This window comes from Phocoena sinus, chromosome 6 (assembly GCF_008692025.1).
Source record: "Phocoena sinus isolate mPhoSin1 chromosome 6, mPhoSin1.pri, whole genome shotgun sequence".
Lineage (NCBI taxonomy): Eukaryota > Metazoa > Chordata > Mammalia > Artiodactyla > Phocoenidae > Phocoena > Phocoena sinus.
The window spans coordinates 33,717,070-33,738,158 of record NC_045768.1 but is presented as its reverse complement, the minus strand read 5'-3'; the positions used below and the strand labels follow the sequence as shown (position 1 = coordinate 33,738,158).

The 21,089-nt window shown below is 50.0% G+C and overlaps 1 protein-coding gene across 1 annotated transcript in view; it reads right to left on the bottom strand.

The window, feature by feature from the left end:
* GABBR2 (gamma-aminobutyric acid type B receptor subunit 2) overlaps positions 1–21,089 on the bottom strand; it is a 369,057-nt gene that overhangs the window by 61,432 nt on the left and 286,536 nt on the right. The window contains exon 12 of the mRNA XM_032634226.1: positions 5,984–6,091. Coding sequence (XP_032490117.1) covers positions 5,984–6,091 — 108 coding nt within the window. The remainder of the gene's footprint in view (positions 1–5,983; positions 6,092–21,089) is intronic.

Here is a 21,089-nt window from a genome sequence, read left to right as displayed (position 1 = left end):
TCTGGCTCAGAGAAGATGCTCAACAAATGGGCTCTGTAGCTACCATTACTTGGGTTTTGAGAATGCATGGTTCTGTGTTTATGTGGAGGACAGTGACATCTAGGGGCAAAGTGTGATACTGCACCTCAGCTCTGCTAGACTCAGGGCTAATCATCACACAGACAGGCCCAAGGTGGGAAGATCTTGAGAGTAACAGGAGAGGACATGTATAATTTCCTTTTGGTACCATTTCCAAAGCCTGGCACTTGACCACTGTTTGTGACTAAATGGATTTAGTTTAAGTAGTTATGGATCACATCTGATTTATTAATCACAGGAACATTTATTGAGTGCCTACTCTGAATCAGGTTCTTTTCTAGGCACTAGGGCTGCAGCAGTGAGCAAAACATGAATATCCTACATTCACAGAGCATGCATGATAGTGGGAGACTAATAATGAATAAATATACAAATACCCCATACGTATACACAATACAATGCTAAAGAGAGGTGACAAAAATAATCTTTTAAAAAAGATCTAAAAATTTAAATTTAAAAAATAGCACTGACCTAACCCTACAAAGTCTGAGCACCATAGAATACTAGAATTAGGCAAGGCCATGTCTCTAGTCTCACCTCAGCTTCCCTAACTTCCTTTCTTGTTTTTCAGCTTTCTCTTCAAAAGCTGCACAAACTTTCCTCGGTTATGTCAGTGCACACTGATGCCATGAAACCGAGTTCTCTCTCTGAGGCTAGGAGGTTACTTGTGCTCCATTCTCACTGAGTGAGAGATGAGAGTGAAGGCACCCAGGAACCATTAAGCACCCAGTTCTGGCATCAGATCTGAGTTTGAATCTTACTAACTAGCTGGGAGACCCTGGTAAGTTTCCTAACCCATCTGAGCCAGTTTTCTCATCTACACAATGGGGGATGATGACCACACAAACCACTAGATTACCAGAGCCTGGCTTACAATTACTGTTCAACAGATGTTAGCTATTACTAGTAAACATCACTTCCCATGGTTGTTTAGAGCAGAGATCAGCAAACTACTAATTTGGGCCACTGTTCGTCTTTGTAAATAAAGTTTTATTGGAACACAGTCATATCCATTTGTTTATGTGTTTGCCTTTGGCTACTTTCATTCTACAATGGCAGTGTTGAGTGGCTGTGACAGAGACTGTATGGCTTGTGAAGCCTAACATAGTTACTGTCTGACTCTTTACAGGAAAAGTTGGCCAACATCTTCTTTTGGGAAAACGGCATTTCTTTATTTTTCCAAAAAACTTCAGCTATTTTGACTGATTCAGACTGGCCTTCTACTAGGACCAGCTTATTGCCTACTTCCAGGGACGCCATTCCAGAGGGAATACAGTGTGAATGGTGCCCCCTGGAGTTGTACAACCGGAGGCCCTGCCTTCCTGCCGTCACTCAGATGATGGACACTCTCTTGGCATTTGCCTGAAGCTGAGCCTGGATGAAGGTCTGAGAGGATGGCCCTATGTTATTATTTGCAACCGTATCAAGTCATATATGTAGTGAAGTTTCTTTGTCCTCAGAAAACATCTGCCCCCACAACATCTCATCTCTGAGTTACCGCTCTAGTCTCAACGTTCCAATTTGGTCCTAGTAAGTGAAGAGGCAGAATAAAGACTGTGTTAGTGGGCTTCCCTGGTGGCACAGTGGTTAGGAATCCGCCTGCCAATGCAGGGGACACGGGTTCAAGCCCTGATCTGGGAAGATCCCACATGCCTCAGAGCAACTAAGCCCGTGAGCCACAACTGCTGAGCCTGCGCTCTAGAGCCACAATTACTGAAGCCTGTGCGCCTACAGCCCGTGCGCTGCAACAAGAGAAGCCACCGCAATGAGAAGCCCGTGCACCGCGCACAGCAACGAAGACCCAATGCAGTCAAAAGTAAATAAATTAAACAAAAAAAAGACTGTGGTAGTGAGGCTTCTCAATTCAAGATTTTACGATTGATACTATAAAAATACTGAATTTAGAAGCATTAAGTCACCACATGTCAATACCTCCTTTAACAGGCTTCTTTTTCTTTAATGTCTTTCAAATGTAGCCATATGGGGTGAAGTTTGTGTATGTGTGTTTGGGGAGGGTGTGACATGGTGGGTGGAGGGAGGATGAGATGGGAGACAGGGAAGGAAGAAAAGGGTAAAAAGACTGAAAAAGAAGTGTGAGATTGCATTTTCAGATTTAGGTAAATCTTGTATATGTGTCAGTAAAAAAAAAAATTAAGGGCTTCCCCAGTGGCTCAGTGGCTAAGAATCCGCCTGCCAGTGCAGGGGACACTGGTTCGAGACCTGGTCTGGGAAGATCCCACATGCTGTGGAGCAACTAAGCCCGTGGGCCACAACTACTGAGCCTGTGAGGCACAACTACTGAGCCCACGTGCCACAACTACTGAAGCCGGTGCGTCTAGAGTCCATGCTCCACAACAAGAGAAGCCACTGCAATGAGAGGCCCGCGCACTGCAAGAGTAGCCCCCATTCACCGCAACTAGAGAAAACCCGTGCACAGTAACAAAGACCCAATGCAGCCAAAAATAAATAAATAAATTTTTTAAAGTGCATAAGAAAAAACATTAAAAGAAAACTAAGAGGCTCACTTTAAAAAAAGTTTAAACTTAAAAAAAACCAATAAAACAAAACAATGACAATAAAAACCAACCTTGGCTATGTAAAATGTTGGAGTCATGGAGAATTCAATCCCAGTTTTGACCTGCGACTGCCACAACCCTTTAAAAACAATCTCGTTCCCAACTTGAGTTTCTGATCTGTGAAAGGTATAAATTTCTCTTCTATACCCTTAACCTCCTCTAATTTGGCTGATAAATGATACTCAGCTGTAGCGCCACAAGGCTTTTCCTGGAATAACTGGAAAGCCTAGAGCAAAAACTGTCTCACACTGGAAAGGTGTATTCATGTGGCCTAAATCATTTTCACAACAGGCTAAACTGGTGACCAAATCTTGTACTCAAAGCCTTTGGCAGTTTTTCAGACAGGCCCCTTCCTGGATGCGTGGGCCCACCACCTGCCTGGGCTCTCACTTTGCCCAGACCCCTGGGGTGGGGAGAGTCCCCTTGTTCCAGGCAGCCCAGCAGGCTGTGGCCACATCACAGCCCCAACTCCTATGGCGCTTTCAGACAACTGAACTCCTGAAGTCTTCCCTGGCATGTTTTGTCAATTGTTGCCAGACAATCTGAGTGTTCTTGCTTAGTGATCACATGAGTAATAGAAAATAAAGGCCAGTTCTCCATTGCCAATAATAATGTGCATGAATTACATATTGACACAAAGAAACGAACACTGTGATTCTTCAAAACCAGGATGGACTTGTCATAAATGGCAGAGCCACAGAGCATGAGGGGCCCAAGAAGTTACCAGGTGGCTGTGAAACTTTGGCTTGTATCCGCTTTGCCAGGAGGGCTGGTTGAAACACACGTTCCTGGGCTCCAGGAACCTGATTCTCAGGGCTGGGCGAGCTGAGAAAGCGAATTTCTAACAAGCTCCCAGGTGATGCCAACAATGCTGCTGGTTCAGCTTGCACTCTGAGTAGCCCTGATCTAGACCAGAGGTCTCCCACTCTGGCTGTATATTAGGATCACCTGGGGAGGTCTAGTACTCCCAATGCTCAGCTCCAGCCCGGAGGTGTGGGCTGGGCTGGGTTACTTCTTGTAGTTTTCAAAAGCTCCCATTTGATTGTAATGTGCAGCCAGGTCTGAGAAGGACCAGGTGGCCAGGCTCCTCATATTACAGACAGGAGGGAGTTGTCACAAATGCTCCTGAGCCCCAGTGAGAGGAGGGATTTCCAGGTGAGCACAGGCAATGGGTGGCAGAGCCGAGCTCTTTCCTCCCTCTAAATGCAGCCCATAATTGTCCTAAGGTGGTCCGGTATGGGGGAGAGGGTGAAGGGAGGGCACCCCCCCCCATCTGGAGAGCAGCTCCCTGGCAGTGAAGGGGCTGATGAGTGAGAGGTGCCACTGGGCACCAGGCAGAATCACAGCTCAGGAGACAATGCCATTTCAATACTTCACCCTTTTACAGATAACGAAACAGAGGCCCTGAAAGATGAAGAGGTTTGCTGAAGGACCCATGGCGGGTCAGCAGTGAAGCAGGGAGTAGAAGCCTGCTCTCCTGCTGTGTCTGCTGGCCCTACCACCTCGGGCTCACTTGCTGTCTGCCACAGGCGTGATGGCTTATGACCCAGGTAATCGGATGGCAAATGCAAGTTTGGGATGAAGAACTGGAACAACAGGCACCACGTTCCAGAGTGGGATGAGGTCACAGTGCAGGATTTTCAGAGGAGATGTTTGTAAATGGGTTATACACCCATCAGGGATTTAAAAAGTGTGTGTGTGGGGGTGGGGAGAGTTGAATCAAGAAGAGGATTTTTGGAAAGACGTGTCATGATGCTATCTCACCTCATCCCCAGGTGAGAGGACGGGGGGTATGCTTCCTCCTTGACCTCAAATCAAGAGGGAGGCTTAAGGAGAGCACTCAGATGGCTTGATTGCTAAGGGCTCCCTGCAGCCTGGGGGACCTGGTGAGCTGATGCCTCACTCCTGCCTGAGAAACCCACGGGAGGATAACGGGCCAGTTGCTCCATGGATGGAGCGGAAGAGGGGAAGTGGCTACCGTGGGATCAGCCACACTCCTTGAGTTTGTAGGAGCGAAGGATGTGTGAGTGCTTCCTGAGCACCAGGTGTGGGCCCTGGGCCAGGTAGAGCTGTGTGGCCTGCCCAAGGCAAGCTGGAGGGGCGGGCCCAGGAGTGGGGGACTGCCACATGTCTGTGGAAGGAGCCACAAATGGCCAAAGGGGGTAGTATTTCACCCATGTTGGGGCCACTGCAGGAGAGTAAATCCCAGTAATGGGGGCTTTGAAAATTCCACAAAAGGACTCCATGAGAGCCTAAAGGGTGTGCTTAACCAATGCCAGGCCCAGCAAGATGGATGCAGCTCCTGGCAAGTGAGGTCCTTCCTGCCCCTTCCACCACTCGAAGCCCCAACTCAGGAGAGTTCAGAAACCTTGGGAATGGGATGGGGAAAACACTCAGTCTGGCAAAAGAGAGAAGCAGCCCATCGCACCCCTTCTCCCAGGGCAGGTGACTGGCTGCTTCAGGCCAAGCTGGGGAAGGAAGAGGCGATGCCTTTGAAGGCAGTTTGAGGTTTTGAATATTATGATGGACTCCACATATTAACTGTTGACCAGAGGACCTTCAAAGTCATGAGACTTGCCCGAAGTTTTATCTTAGGAGCAAGGGAAGAAGAGTGCCAGCCATCGGAAGAGTTAGAAAGGACAGTGAGGGGAAAGCTTCTCTATGACTACATCCTAAGAGTCAAGCTTAATCAACATGATGGTTACAGCCAACCACAGAGGTGGCAACTGCTTTCCTCCCACACGAAGGAAGGGCTCCTGTCCTCTAAGGGCCTCTTTGAAAATGGAAGCATTAAATCAGGCCCCTGCCCTGTTTCACTCTCCTCTTTCAAGGGCTCCCCACTGCCCACAGGTTAAAGTTCAGGTTCCTTACCGTGGCTCCTGCCTTCCCCCTGTGGCTTCCTCCTGTACCCTTTCCCCATGAAGCCCTCAGCAACGTGAACACACCCCTCCCCTCACCAGGCCTCCGTGCACACAGTTCCCTCTGGGAGAGGGAAAACTCCCCAGCCTCTGCTTCCCACTCACCCTCCAGGTTTTAGCATAGGTGTCACTTCCTACACCAAGCCCTCCCTGGGTGCTATACCCCAGTATCCCCCATATGCACCCAACCAGCCCTTATCACCTTGCATTGTAAACGCTTTGTTAGCTGTCTGATGTCCCCAGGAGGCTGAAGGTGTTGGGGGCTGGGGTGGGGAGGGACGGAGGGCTGTGTTTAGCTTGAATCCCCAGCAAATAGCCCAGTGCCTGGCATACAGTAGGTGCCTAATAAATCTTTTAAAAATCAATACTAAATGAACATTGCAAACACCCTGCAACAGAAGGAGGCATTACCTTCTTCTTCATTTTCACATTTTTGAAGATGGCGTGGACCCTCCATGTCTTTGCGAACATTGCCCCAAAGGCGGTCGTGTAGCCCACGGTGAGAATCCAGGTCCTGACCTAGAGGCCATGAGAAAACAGAGGCATTAACATCTCCCGGGGGACGGACTTCATCAGTTAGGAGAGTGTCCCAGCAGGGGGACTCTAGATGTGGACAGATGCTCTACTTTACATACTGTAGAGTTTTACTAGCATCAATAGTCCTTCAATCACATTTCAATCTGATAGAGGTTTAGTTCTATTGGCCACTCGCCAGACCAGGGCCAGGGCCCTGGGCGCAGAGGCATATGAGATTCAAATCCTGCCTTTCATGGGCCCACAGCCCAGAGGGAGCCAGTCATAGACAGAGGCACAGAGGCCCCCAGGACCACTGAGGCGCCACTAAGGGGTTTCAGACCAGCCCTCTGATCTTCCCTCCCTCCTTTCCTTCTCTGACAGCCTTCTATGTGGGGAGACAGGCCTGCAGAGGTGCTCCCAATTGCTGATTTCTCTGCCTCCTCACTCAAGTCTCTAGGAGACGAGGCAGTCCCAGGAACCTCTTCCACAGGACTCCCAGGTTCTGGGTTGTGGGCAGCGGGGAGGGGAGAGCACTGAGCTGCAGGGGCTGAGACTGGGCAGGACAACAGGCCTGCATGGCCCTTCTCCAGCGCTAGTGACCCAGCCACTCTGGTAAACCAGGGCAGAACTCAGCCAGAACTGGCCCCGGGGATGCCTGACTGGCAGCTGCACCAGCCCAGCTCCTGGCCATCGTCAGGGGCTGCTCATTGAGGGGGAAGGCCAGAGGAGAGGGGCTGTGGCCTTTCCACTCCCACCAGGGGCCCGTCTCCTCATGCTTTTGGAGAGAGAGGAGCGATGCTGCCTGGGTCCCTGCTCAGGACTAAGGCCTTATCTGGCTCTCAGCTGTTCCATAGCACCGAAGTGTGCCCTGATCCCCAGCCCCGGGCTGGTGGCTGCCACAAACTTCCAGCCCTGATAGGAGCCAACAGCCTGATCCTTGCAGGCTGGGTCACCACCTGTTAGGTCTTGGGGGCCTCCTGGATGCCCACTCCCCACCTGCACTGCCATTGTGGCCAGACCCCAGCCTCTCCCGAGTCCACCCTCACCGGCTGGTCTGGATACCCTCCAAGAACCAGGAGACTCCCCTAGCTCCAGGTTGGTCCCCACATCATTGCCCAGGACTGGGCTGTATGCCACTGGGTTCTGGGGCCTCCCACTCACTGGGACAAAAAGGCTGCGTGCTCCGTGAGCTCTGGTTCTAGACTATGGTCTTTCCCTGGCTCTTTCTCAGCTCTGTTGAACTAAGTTCCCCCTGAAAGGTCCCCACCTGCCTCAGCTGAACATAGCAGGAAGGTGGGCGCGTTAGGAGAGAGAGAGACAGTTGGGCTGGAGTGGACAGGCCGGGCCCTCTGTGTCCAGAGCCCAGCAGGTTTGCCCACCTCAGTGCTCCTATCCAGCCCAGGGCTGCAGGCAGTTATGTAGGAGGTTCCCAGACATGCTCCCTTCAGGGAGTCCCTTCACACTGCCTTTCTAGCAACTTGGTTCTCTAGCTTTTCAGAGACAGGGCATTTCCCCTTTCCATTTTATCTGTAAAAGTAGGAACTGGTTCGGTAGATGGCAAGACCAACCCCCTAAGGTAGGACAACAGCATTACCTCGATTGTTCAGAAACACAGATGGGTGAGGTGTGAATGCTGACAATGGTAAGGGTGAGGACTTAACCTTCTTCTTTTTTTTTTTTTTTTAATTTCAAAAATTTCAGACAGGCAAGAACGAATCACAGTACTTTAGAGAAGGTGTAGGATGGCCACGTCATTACCCGTATTATAAAACAAGGATGGAAGAAAAGTAACAGAATAGAGACAGGGAAGGAGCCAATTATTCGGAATTTAGACCTGAGCTTATTCAATGACCAGATCACACATTCCTAGCCTATCAGAGTTGCACAGGACTTTACAGATCATTTCATTCATTCATTCATTTGTTCACCTGTTCATTCAATAAGGATTACTGGGCCAGAAACTAAGTATACGATGATAAAAACAAACAAATAAAACAACAACAACAACAACCAAAACCAGAGTGATTTTTTGGAGTCATCAACTGAGTTGAGAAAACCCCTTTGTAGATGAAGAAACTGAGACTCAGGGCATTAAGGTATTTCTCCCAACCACACCTCCCAGCTCCAGAGCTGAGCCCAGAAGTCAAGGCCTTGACCCAGTCCAGCCCTCTCTCCCCCACATCATGCCGCCTGCTCCTCGGAGAGTCTCCTTACCCCAATCAGGTCCATCCCCGCCCGGGAGGCAGCTGTCAAAGGGACAGCACACTGGGGGAGTAGCTGACCAGCCTGAGAACTGGCTGATTTCAACACACTTTTAGAGCTAATGGTTGACATGACTGTGAAGACCAATGGTCTCCAAGCCCTTTTGATCATGTCCCCCATCAGAAAAACAATTTTAAACACGAACATATACAGAACAAGGAAATTTTTAAAAGGATGGTAAGAGATGAAATAATATGGTTATTTTTACCTCATAATGTGGCAAAGATCTCTTATTTTGGGTTAAAGTATTACTCCAATATGCTTGGCATTATTATATTTGCTTTGACTTATATTTTCTTTGGCATAATCATTTTCGGGCCACTTGTCTATTTTGTAGGGTCAAATTCATTAAGACCCAATAATACAAGTGAGTTAAGTCAGTAAAAACTCGATGATGTAAATTTAACCTGGCAACTGGAAATGGCAATATGTTGCCATAAACTGAAAGCACAGAATGGGTGAGGATGCCTGGCCAGAAAAGAGGTAACCTAGCAGGCCCAAGACCTGCTGGCAAGGTTTGCTTAAGCTGGTGTTTGAGAACTTGGATTTGGGGAGGGTTCCCACCATTCCCTCAATGATAAGAGTGACTCTGTGCCTGAAGGGTTTGTGCAAACAGCGTGATTTATGCCGCACACCTGCTTTCCTTCTGAGAGCCTGGAATTTTGGTATGTGCTCAGTAGAGGGTACCCAGGTGACCGGACCCCAATAAAAACCCTGGGGGCTGAGTGTCCAGTGAGCTTCCCTGGTAGACATTTCGTGTGTTGTCACAAGTTGTTGCTGGGGTATTAAGTGCACCCTGTGTGACTCCACTGGGAGAGGCTCTGGGAAGCTTGCACCTGATTCCCTGTGACCTCACCCCATGTGCCTTTTCACTTTGCTGATTTTGCTTTACGTTCTTCCTCTGTAATTAATCATTGCTGTGAGTACAATTCTATATTGAGTCCTCCTAGAGAATCACTGGACGGGGGGTTGTCCTGGGGATCCTGGACACAATGCCCTGTGGCTGGCTCGTGTCACAGACTGACCAACCACTCCGTTCTCAGGAGAGTTCCTGCATGAGACCACCAGACACACCCACTGGGCCAGGGCCCCGGGGTCAGTCTGAGTATTAAATCTTAGTAAAGCTTAATTTCTTTCATTTTTTTTTTTTACATAAAAAAGTAAACAAAGGCTGTAATACATTCTTCCACAAGATGATCCCAGTGGGTTCACATCCCATTTGGAGACAGCTCTTCGGACAATGATGAAACAACACTAGAAGAAATACTCTGGAAAGCAGGAGAGTGGGACCCTTACCAGCAGAGCCACCCACCCCCGGCTGCCTCTGCTCAGGGTCATCCCTGTGCAAAGGAGGTGTTTTCTCTCTCCACTCCTCCACCATCGTTTTTTTAAAAATTTATTTATTTTATTTGTTTTATTTTTGGCTGCATTTGGTCTTCGTTGCTGCACGTGGGCTTTCCCTAATTGCGATGAGTGGGGGCTACTCTTTGTTGAGGTGCGCGGGCTTCTCATTGCGGTGGCTTCTCTTGTTGCAGAGCATGGGCTCTAGGCACGTGGGCTTCAGTGGTTGTGGCGCACTGGTTTCAGTAGTTGTGGCTCACGGGCTCTAGAGTGCAGGCTCAGCAGTTGTGGCACACGGGCTTAGTTGCTCTATGGCATGTGGGATCTTCCCGGACCAGGGCTCGAACCAGTGTCCCCTGCATTGGCAGGTGGATTCTTAACCACTGCGCCACCAGGGAAGCCCCACCATTGTTTTAAGATGGAAATGGACCCTGGGGTTCAGTCCTTGACCCTCTTTGTCCTAAAAGGGCTCTCCCTGAGTTATCACTCCCACTCTCAGGCTTCAACCATTTTCCTTGTGCTGACAATTCCTTTATCTCTTTCCCTGTTCCTATTTCTCTTCTGAGCTCCAGACCTGCGTATGCCACTGTCACTGGAGACCTAGGTGACACTTAGGTGTCCCATAAAACCTTCACACTCCAGAGCCAGAGCTGAGCCCATCAGCGCTTCCACTGAGTAGCTCCATTTCCTCCCGACTCAGGGATGGTGCCACTATCCACCTGTCACCCAAGTTAGGGACCTGGAAGTCCCCCAGGAATCCTCCCCTACCCTCACTCTCCTATTCAGTCCCCAGGCCCATCTCCTTCTGCTGAACCACCCCCAGACCCGTTCTCTGCCCTTCCCACGCCTGCACCTCCCAGGTTCCCTTGCCCTCTGGCTTCTGGCTGGATGGAGGGCACCATCAGGAGATGGGAGGGGCCAGGAGAGAGAAGACGGGGTATGTGCTCCCTGCAGCCACTGCTTCTGTGCTGTCTCTGGCGGCAGCTGGGCTCCTCACGTGGCTCTGGCCCTCTCTGGGCTCAGGAAGAGGCCTAGGAGTGGTGAGGGCTTCCTGCGGTTGCCTCAACACCTGTATTTTCTTCCTTAACCCCACCTACACCTCTGTAGGTGGTCCCTTCACTGGGGTCTCTCCCTGTGAAGCACCGGGGTGGGCTCTGTTTGCTGCCAGGGCTATGCCTGATGACCATCGTACTCCCATGTCTCTTGTTAGTACACCCCTCCTCTCTGTTCCTGTGGTGTCATCCAGATTAGTCATTACGATCAGGGACTCTGGAGCCAGACTGACAGGAGTTCAAGTCCTGGCTTTGTCACTATCTACGTGAACCTGGGCAGGTCACGTAACCTCCTTGAGCCTCAGTTTCCTCATCTGTGAAATGGGGGTAACTAATGCCTTTGACTTCGTGGAGTGGTTGTGTGGATGAGATGAAAGAAGGTATGTAAAGGGCTGAGGTTCTTAATCAATATCTGATTTTTGTCCACGAGTTCCTTATCACTGCTCACCGGACCACTGCAGGAGCCTCCAGCTGGTCTCCCGCCTCTCCCCTCACCTGCTGCTCATCCATCAAACACCTCCAAGAGGGACTGTTCTCCAGTGCAAATCTAAGCAAGTCTCCTTGAGTTTAAACCCTTTACTGCCCCATTGAGCCCGCAGGTTAAACTCCAGATTCTTGGCAGGGTGTGGCACCCACCACCCACATCTCTCCAGCCACTGCTCACATAGCATTTCACACCCAAGCAATTCCACGCTGCTTAAACGTCCCCACACATCACACTGGTTCACGATGCGGGCCTGGCACTGGCTATTTCCTCCACTCATCATGCCATCCTCTCTCTAAGCTCTTTACAGATTCTCATTTGTCCTCCAAAATCCATATTCGTGGGACACCTCCTCTGAGAAGCTCCTCCCAGAGCTTGCAAGGAGGTCACAGCTGCCTCCTCCCTGAGATTTCTGTCCTCATGCATGTTTCTGCTGTGCTGGTCATGCATGTTTCTGAGATGATGTCCACTTGATTACTTGCCTGCCTCTCCCACGAGATGGTGCAGGGCCTACACTGCCCACCTTTAAATCTCTGGATCCAGCACTGAGGGGGTGATTGGGCTGGGTGGGCCCGCTTAGGTGGTAATGAGATCACCAAAAATGTGCAAGCTGAGCTTGAGCAAGCACAGGAAAGGAAGACTGCAGACAGAACTGGAGAACTGGATGGCAAAAAAGGCTGAGCTTATGGCCTCAGTGGTCCCTTCCTCGCAACGAAATATGCTGTCCTGGAGGTAGTGAGCTCCCCATCACTCCATGGATTCAAGCACAGCTTGGAGGACCCCATTTCAGGGTGCTATAGGGGCACTTCCTGTGCTGAGGGAAGTTTCATTTGATGACGTCCCAAGTATCTCCCTTCTGGGTGACTCTATGATGCCAAATAAACTAGAAGGTTCTGCAGGGCTCAAATGATTCTGTTTTCTCTAATGATTACATCACCTCTAATACAAGTCTCTACTGATTCATCAACATAAGACAAACAGCTACTTCACTCTCTCTCCCAAAGTCTTAAACACATTTATTCTAATGTTAATGTCTTTCCTTTTTTCTCCTTAGACATAAAGCCCCTGGCCCCCTCTGCACACAACCTGACATGCAACCATGGGGAAGAGGAATTTTAGGCAGGCAATGGCCATCTCAGTCTCAACTATGAAAAAGGAAAAAGCAATTAGAGAACATCTCCAGATGGAAGAAAAATCTACACCCGGAGCAATTCTGCTTAGCTGCTCATTCAATTGATTTTGGGAAGGCCTGCTTGCCAGAGTGAAGGGCTTTCACGGCTCTTTTGGGGACCAGCAGGAAGAGGAACACACAGCCTCCCTTGCAGGTCTGTTCTGATGATGACTGGGTTGGAGGAAGCCTTGTCGGCTGGCTGGATGTTGGGGGCTGAGCCGTTTTCCTGCTGTCCAGAAAGGTTCGGAAAAGCGCCTTTTGTTTCATTCTGACTGTTCACCCCACATGATCAATAGTGAGAAGGCAGGCAAGGGAGACCCCAGACTATCTAAAAGCAAGCCCCAGACCTCCGTTACCCTGAGGCGTTACAGTCTGGAGCTGAAAGGTGAGACTTCAGCCTGGGATCTCCAGGGCCTGCCTGTCTTTCTGGAGGGAGAGGTGGTGAAGAGATTCGGAGTGTTTCCCAAAGCAATATGCCTCTGAAGAGCATGCTCTAGAAACAGCTCCAGAAGCCTCTGTCTTACCCAGTGTCCTTTAAGTAAGATCTGCATAGAAAATGCCTTCTAGAGTTTAGAGTACAGCAAAAACTTTCTGGGGGAACAATTCAAGGGCTCACAGGAGATTCTGGGCACAAACAAGGGTACTTTGGGACCCAAGTTAGGGCCAGTGGGGCATCTTAGGAGACCTGGGGCAAATCAGAGGAAGCCACCCTCTCTAGAAGAAGGAGTTTCCAACAGGCACCCCCTCAAGGCCCTTTCTGAAAGCCCCCACCTCCTTAAGACCCTATCAGCTGAAGAACTCGACTCAGAGAGCAGATCGCAGGCTATATTCAGTTCCCGCCCACTTCTGACGCCAACACCCTTGTGCAGTGCACAAAATACATAACCGTACTTGGTGGCCTTGGCTCAGGCAACGAAACAGGGAGGAGGCCCTTCTTCCCCTTCCCCACACAACCCTCGCAGGTACCTCAGTGACTGGAGGTTAGGGAGCTTTCTGGAAGCACAGCATTCTCAAGATGGGCAGTGGTAGCAGGGGGTGTGGGTGTGTGCTGGGGAGGGGGCTGACGTGCACCTCCATGCGGCTCCGTGGACTGAAGGTGTGGATGAGTGGGTGTGGAGGCAGGAGAGGAAGTGAGGTAGGAGGTGTATAGGCCCCAGGCTGAGCAGCTGCAACTGGTCTCCTGCTGATACTTCAAGATAAGAGACCAGCTGGAGCATTGGGCCTGGATTAGGTGAAAGGCAAAGTGACCACAATGTCTTCATTCTTGTGGTCAATAGGATTTCCCAGTCTGGCCCATGCACAGAAGGGGTCCTCAGTGTAGGGGAGGCACGAAAGGAGGGAAGAAGTGCCGCCCCGTAATATGTCCTGCCAACCTCCGAGAAACCTTTGTGCTGGAATCCATCTTGGCTGAGAGATGTGTGGGCACACCAGGAAGGACCCAGTGTCAGATCAAATATGGGCACAAGCAAGATGACTGGCCAGAGACAACTGGAAAACTGCCCGCATACAAGCAACCTAAGCTGCCCCTATTGTGTACAACACACTCCAAGTTCGCCTGTGTGCTCTTCCACACGTACTTTGCTTCTAATAAACACTGTCTCTATTTCACAATCTTGGTCTCTTTGCTGAATTCTTTCTTCAAAGAAGACAAGGACTGAGGTCCTTCTTCCAGCCATTCCAGCACTGGAATCAGAAGGAGAGATGGATGTGCCACTGAGACTGCAGCTGCTAGGAACTTTGTGAGCAAATAGGAGGCATCTTTCAGGACTTCCATTAATAACTGCAGCTCCTTCTGAGGGGTCGCCTATTCTAAGCCTTCCCTGATTGGTCCCTCCACTCCCTCCCCTAGGCCTGTCTCCATCAGAGCATAGAACACACCGAATGGGAGTTATTTGTTTAACTACATCTTCCCATCTTCCCATCTACGCTAACTCCCCGAGGGCAGTGATTTGTGTCCAGCTCTGTGCCTGCAGACCCTCATACACAGTAGGTACCTGGGAAATGTTACCACATGAATGAATTATAAGACAAGGGCTGGGGCTTGCAGTAATTCACATGAGGGTGTGTGGGATGGGGGGACATCATCTGCACATTTGCTGGAGGGTCTGGGGCACCCCTGGCACCCTCCTCAGCCCCCTCCTCTGCAAGCCAGAGGTCTAGGGAGCCCTTCACAACTGAAGACCCTGGATGGCTAAGAACAAAGGAGATGGGGGTGGGGAGGCTATGGCCTGTCCAGGACCCTAATTGGCCCAAACAGGCCTTGCCAACACCAGCTCCTTCAGCCACATCCCTAAGTTGATCTAAATCTGCCAGGAAAGGTAACCATCAAAGCCTGTGGGCATCCCCTGGCCCAGCTTTCCGGCTACCTTCTGAAATCACAAAGCACTTTACCATATGGCCAGCCACAACAACATGGGATCACATGCTGAAATAGCCCCCAAACCACAGTTTTACATCAGATTCTCTCTCAACTGTCTCAAAAAAAAAAAAAAAATCACCAAGCAAAAGAATATCACAGACATTTATGGCCTTTTACTTGAAAACATCACTAATTCCTACCACTCTTGAACTTACTGGGAGGCCAGTTGGGTGTTCCCAGGTAGCCTTTGCCTTTTGAGTCAGAGTTATAAGATCCTAGCATCTCTGGGAGGGCTGGAAGAGGACGTCGTGCTTCCAAATCCAGTATCCAGACCCCCACTATTCCATCCCTTCCCAGCTGCTGCCTATCCGGAGCTCATTCATATACCTCTTGTGAGCAGGGTGGATGGCTGAGAGCACGCTTCAGGATCCAGAACCCAGCACTCCACCCTGTGATGGGATGGCCCTGCTTCCTGAGATTCCAGGGTGGAGGGCTAGGATCACCTTTCCTAACTGGCCCAAACAGGCCTTGCTGATTCTCACGGGACAGGGTTTCTGGTGCTTCCATTTCCTTTTATCATCAGTCTCCAGGAGACAAACTCAAAACTAAGCATGGGTTCTAATCTTGACCTCATACTCTAAGTGTGGTCTGTGGATGCAGCATCAGCATCACCTCGGAGCTTGTTAGAGCTGCGGCACCTCCGGCCACCCCAGACCTGCTGAGCCGAAATCTGCATTCACCAAGGTCTGCAGGTGATTCACATGCCCTTTGAGCAGCACTGTCTGTGTGGGCAGAAGTTAGGGCGGTGGTTACTCTTGGGAGGGGGGTGCAGATAGTAACTGGAAGCGGGTAGGAAGGGCTTCTGGGATGCTGGCAATGGCCTGTTTCTTGATCTGGATTCACAGCTGAATCCAGTTTATGAAAATTCGTTGAGTTATACGCTTATGAAATGTGTATGTGTATATGTACTCTAATAAAAGGTAAAAAAATAAAGGAGTCAGGAATCTCAGCAAGTGGAGGCAACTGGGAGATAAAGCTGAGCCACGCTCCTCGGTGCTTCCATCAGAGCAGCCCTGGGCTGAACTGGCTTCTCCTAGTTCTCACATCAGATTCCAGTGACTGGGGACTCATGTCCAAGAGATCCCACCTGCGTCATTCTTACCTCCCCCGCAGCCTGCCCTGAGGCGCCTTTCAGCACTCAAGGTGGCTGAGGTACAGCAGCTTGGCTTTGACTTAGGCCCTGAGTCTGTCCCCGACCCAGATCTAGCAGAGCAAGGACATGTAAAGCTGGAAGTTGCCATGGACATACCTACACACAATCAACCAGCCATCAACCCCAGTTTTCCAGCCTCTTCTTCATGCCAAGTTTGCTCTGCTTTATTAGTATCTCTCTTAGCTGTGTCCAGAGGTGAACACAGTTATTCAGACACAGTCCCATCATTCACTCATTCATTCATTCATTCATAATGATAATGGCTAGCATTTACTGAATCTTGTTATGTGGCAGGCACTAAGTGCTTTACATGCACTATCTCATTTAACCCTCACAATCCTATGAGTATGCCCATTTTACAGAGGAGTAAACTAAAGCTCAGAGATGTTAACTAACTTCAAGTCACACAGCAGGAAGTAGTGTAGCTAAGGATTTGAATGCAAGCATTCTGGCTGAAATTCTCTTATATGCCAGGCACTATGCTATACTTTGGGGATGTATCAAAAATGAATGAATAAATATACTAAAATGACTGAATTATACACCTTAACAGGGTGAATTTTATGGTATGTGAATTACAGTAGGTCTCCGTTTCTGTGGGTTCCACATCTACGGATTCAACCAACAGGGAGCAAATTGAAAATATTTTTTAAAAAATTCCAGGGCTGGGCTTCCCTGGTGGCGCAGTGGTTGAGAGTCCGCCTGCCGATGCTGGGGACACGGGTTCGTGCCCCAGTCTGGGAAGATCCCACATGCCGCGGAGTGGCTGGGCCCGTGAGCCATGGCCGCTAAGCCTGCACATCCACAGCCTGTGCTCCGCAGTGGGAGAGGCCATAACAGTGAGAGGCCCGTGTAACGCAAAAAAAAAAAAAAAAAAAAAAAAAAAAAAAGAAAAAAATTCCAGAAAGTTCCAAAAACCAAAACTTGAATTTGCCACACCAACTATTTACATAGCATTTACATTGGATTTACAACTATTTACATAGCATTTGCATTGTATTAGGTATTATGAGTAATCTAGAGATGATTTAAAGTATATGGGAGGATTGCTTATAACCTATGCAAATATTACATCATTTTATATAAGGGACTTGGACATCCTTGGATTTTGGTATCTGCGGGGTTTCCTGGAACCAATCCCCTGCGGATACCAATTATATTCCAATTAAAAAAAATCTGGACAAAAATTTTGGTTGAGATAAATATTGCCCACATTCCTAAGAATTTAGTTGACCTGTTTTTCCTGGTATAAACCAGCTAACAAAAAATCAAAATATTTCTTTAAAAAATGAATGAAATGTCTCAGACATCTTTGTAGTCCGACAGAGCTAGTTCCATACTTTGGTCCTGCCACCTAGCCATGTATGACAGAGTTTCGGTTTTCTCTCCTGTGAAGCGGGGACAGTGAACCCTGCCTTGTCAGGTGGTTATGGGGATTTGAAGGAAAGGCTTCACCTGGCTGCTGGCCCAAGGTAAATCACAGCAGAGAATGCTGAATTTTATGAGGGCACAGGCTTGGGGAGCTCACATGGCACTGCTGATCACCTCCACGCCCAGAAATGCCCTGAATGCCCCTGGAGCTGTTGAGACCTGCACTGGATCAAAGGCCCACCTGGGTCTTCTCGTCCTCACTGCAGAGTCCCTTCTTACCCCTCCACGCTCCTGCTGGGGTTTCTGCCTAGGATTCCACAAGGAAGGCGAGCACCTTTTCTCTTCCCCACCCACCTCGCTCCCTCTCTGGGCTGCCAGGGGCTGGGATTCCTGAGCTGCATAAGCGAGTGTGAGGGCCCTGCCATCCCCCTGGCATGGGGGCTCTGGCCCACGCCCAGCACTGTCCTCATAGGCAGCTTCGTGCCCACAGGGGCCATGTTGCTATGGTGATTACACTACCCACTCAGTGTCCAGGGAGACAGCACGCTGTAGCTGCGAGCTGTTTGCAAGACTCAGTGCAACTAGGCTGGGAAGATGCCAGAAAGGGTCAGAGGGAGCGGGGGATGGGAACTGAGTGTGACTGCTTCCCTAGCTCTGTGTGTGTGTGTGAGTGTGTATACACATGCTCACACATGTACCCACCCCACTGTCCGAGTTATAACGGCCCTTCTGAGCAGAGGCACAGCCCCTCGAGAGGCATAATCCCGTGATCGTCACAGGTTTCTTCCTGAGGTGGTGTTTACTGTTTATCACTGTGTTTAGTTTCTATATTGAAAACTAAAAGGGAAAAAAGTGGCATTCATATGGCAGCAGAACAGACTGAACTGTGCCTTCTCTTACTCCACATCTGAAGCTGGCGTCGTGGTCCACCTTGTCCCTTGTCCTGTGAGATTTCCTACAGAAACAGTGTGGGACACGAGGAGATTCTACCGTGGCAGGGAGAAAGTTGCCCACTCCCTCGTTACTTGCCTGACACTCCAGGTGGCTCCTCTGAATTGTCTCATTTAGCCCACACCACAGTCCCGCATAGGGATTTGTTGTGCTCATTTCACAGATGACAAAACTGAGGCCCGGAGAGGCTAAGTCACTTCCACAGTCCGGAGGTAGTATGTGTAGGGGGCGAGAGTCAAGCCCAGGCTGTTGAAGACCTGTGCTCACCGCACTGGGGGCCTCCTAGGCCCAGAAAGTACACAATCCAAGGCGCCAAGTGAAACAAAGGAGCCACGACCCCTCTGGAATAGCAGGTGGACAACCCACATTGCACCCACTGGGGTGCACTTAGGCTCTAAATTTAAGAGCTTTTGGTTCCCCTTCCTGAGCAATCAATATTGGGGATGATTAAATAAGTGACCCCGGTCTTAGCCACGCACACATTTGTGCTGACCCAATTCAATCCACACTAGTTAATCTATGCCTTTTCTCCACAGTCACGAATGTGGGCTTCCCCTTGCAGAGCCTCCGAAACAGCCCCGACTACAAATAAATGAATCCTCAGGGTGGGGAGAACCAGGCCCTAACATCTTCAGAGCCCTCATGTTCCAGCTAATGCTGATTTGTAAAGCGCTTTATGATTTATTCATACCGCCTTGCCAGGCTTCCCAGGACAGCCTTCCCCTCACGCAAATGAGCACGACTCCCAGAACAGAATGTCAGGCTTCATTAAGAGAAAACACCCGGGTGTGGGGATGTCCTCGTTTGGGCTCCCTAGCCTGCGTCACCCAGTGTCTGTAGGATTCGGGGCAAACTCCAGGAAGCACCTGTGCTCTGACGGCCTTTGGCTCGTGAGCATGGTGAGATGGCAGGAATTCCCTTCAGGGAGGGAGAGACTCTCCAAGGGCTGGGCCTCATGTCTCTGCACCCAAGATGGGACCTCGGGCCAGTGGATGCATTCCCAGGTGGCAGGAGCCGGCAACAAGGAGCTGGGAGGGACTGAAGTAGAGCTCTGCCCCCGTGATTCTCGGCCAGTAGATCAAGGTGGGCCCCTCAGCTCTCGGGGAGCCACCAAAAGATCAGAGCACTGTGTAAATGAGAAGTCACCAAACCGGCCCCTGGAACCATTTTCATTACTGCCGTCGTCATGGTCTCCTCAAACTTGGGGAGGGCGTCCCCAGGGACAGAGGAAAGAGGGAAACCCCTTGCTTAGCTTCTTCAGGGTGCCTTGGGAGCAGCCCCTCCCTCGGGCCACACTACTGCCCAGGAAAGCTGACCACAGACACACCTGGCACCCATGAGCTCACAAGGCCCCACAGGGCACAGAAGTCGTGCTGATGCAGAACTGAGGGGGACCTCAAGCGCTTCACACCGCCTCTAGCGAGCGAGACACAAGCTGCGGTCACCATCCTTGTGCCAGAGGGTCACACTTCTGAGGGCACAAACTGCTAACCCACACCCACAGGGACTTTTGAGTGGCTCAACTTCTTCGGAAGCTGACTCCAGCACTCTGATGCCAGGCACGTGGGGGACTTCTGACTCGACTTCACCTCCTTAACCCCCAGAAGGGCAGAGTGAAACAGGGCAGAATAAAAAACTCTGAGTAGGAAGCTTCAATCAGGTGAGCTCTGGAGCACGTGGGGCCTGACTGCCCTCCAGGTCCACCCCAGAGAGGGAAGGATGCCTGAGCACCCCAGGGACCCCCTGGGGTATTGGGGACTTGACCATGCACTTCTCAAGTGGAACCTTTCAAACAAAGTACGAGTTCTGGGGACATCTCATTTGCTTGACAATTCACGCTGAAGCTGGCTATCAACAAGAGTCAGTCCAATGTCATCATCTGCAGGAATCAGGGGAGCATCACCACGTGCTCCAGGGACTTCCCTCCAGTCCACGGGCTGTCTCAGAGTCTGGGGATCTGTCAACTACAAATTGGCACTTGCCATCCACCCCTACAAGGATTAGATCATGTGCTGCTGCACCTGCTGACCTTCAACACCCCCTGAAAGGAGCTCAGGTGGAGAGCAGGAATGAGGCGCTCTGTGCTCTGGGAAAACCTGGCAGAACAGGTCTTCTGATAGTTAGATATTTTTAGGAGCCAATTTTATGATTCCAATTCTTATATCTCCTTATATCTAGAAAAGCACTAGAATCCTTCATGGTGACGTCTGCTCCTCATGACTAGCAGTAACCTCCTGCAAAAAATCTGTGCTTGATTGCATGTACTCCCCCCCTTCACCGAAATCACATATATACTGACCTTCCCCGCGGCCTCTTTGGAGCAGTTTCTCAGAGCTATCTGAGATGCTGTCTCCCGGGCTATAGTCCTCATTTTGTCCCAGATAAAACTTAACTCACGATTCTCACGTTGCGCATGTTTTTTAAGTTGACAGACCCAATGCAGTTCCGAAAGTCCAAGGTGTGTGTGGTGACCTGCAGCACATTTATGGGGTCCTCCACTTGTTTAATCCTCACTGCCAACCTTTACTTTATGATCGTCCAGTAGTGGGCGACACTAAGACTACAGAGCAGCAAATATAATCTAAAAGAGACTGCTTTCCAAAAAAGGGCCTACGTTGCTCTTAACACCTTAATAGAAAACAGCAATAACAAAAGAGTTGCTTTTGGATTAATCTGGTCAACACTGATCCTTTGACCATCCCTTCTAGCTCTGGTCCTCCAGGCGGGGAATTGGATGAATTACTGCATGTCCTACCCAGTTCTGAGAGATCACAGTAAAGTCCAGAAATAAATCCCA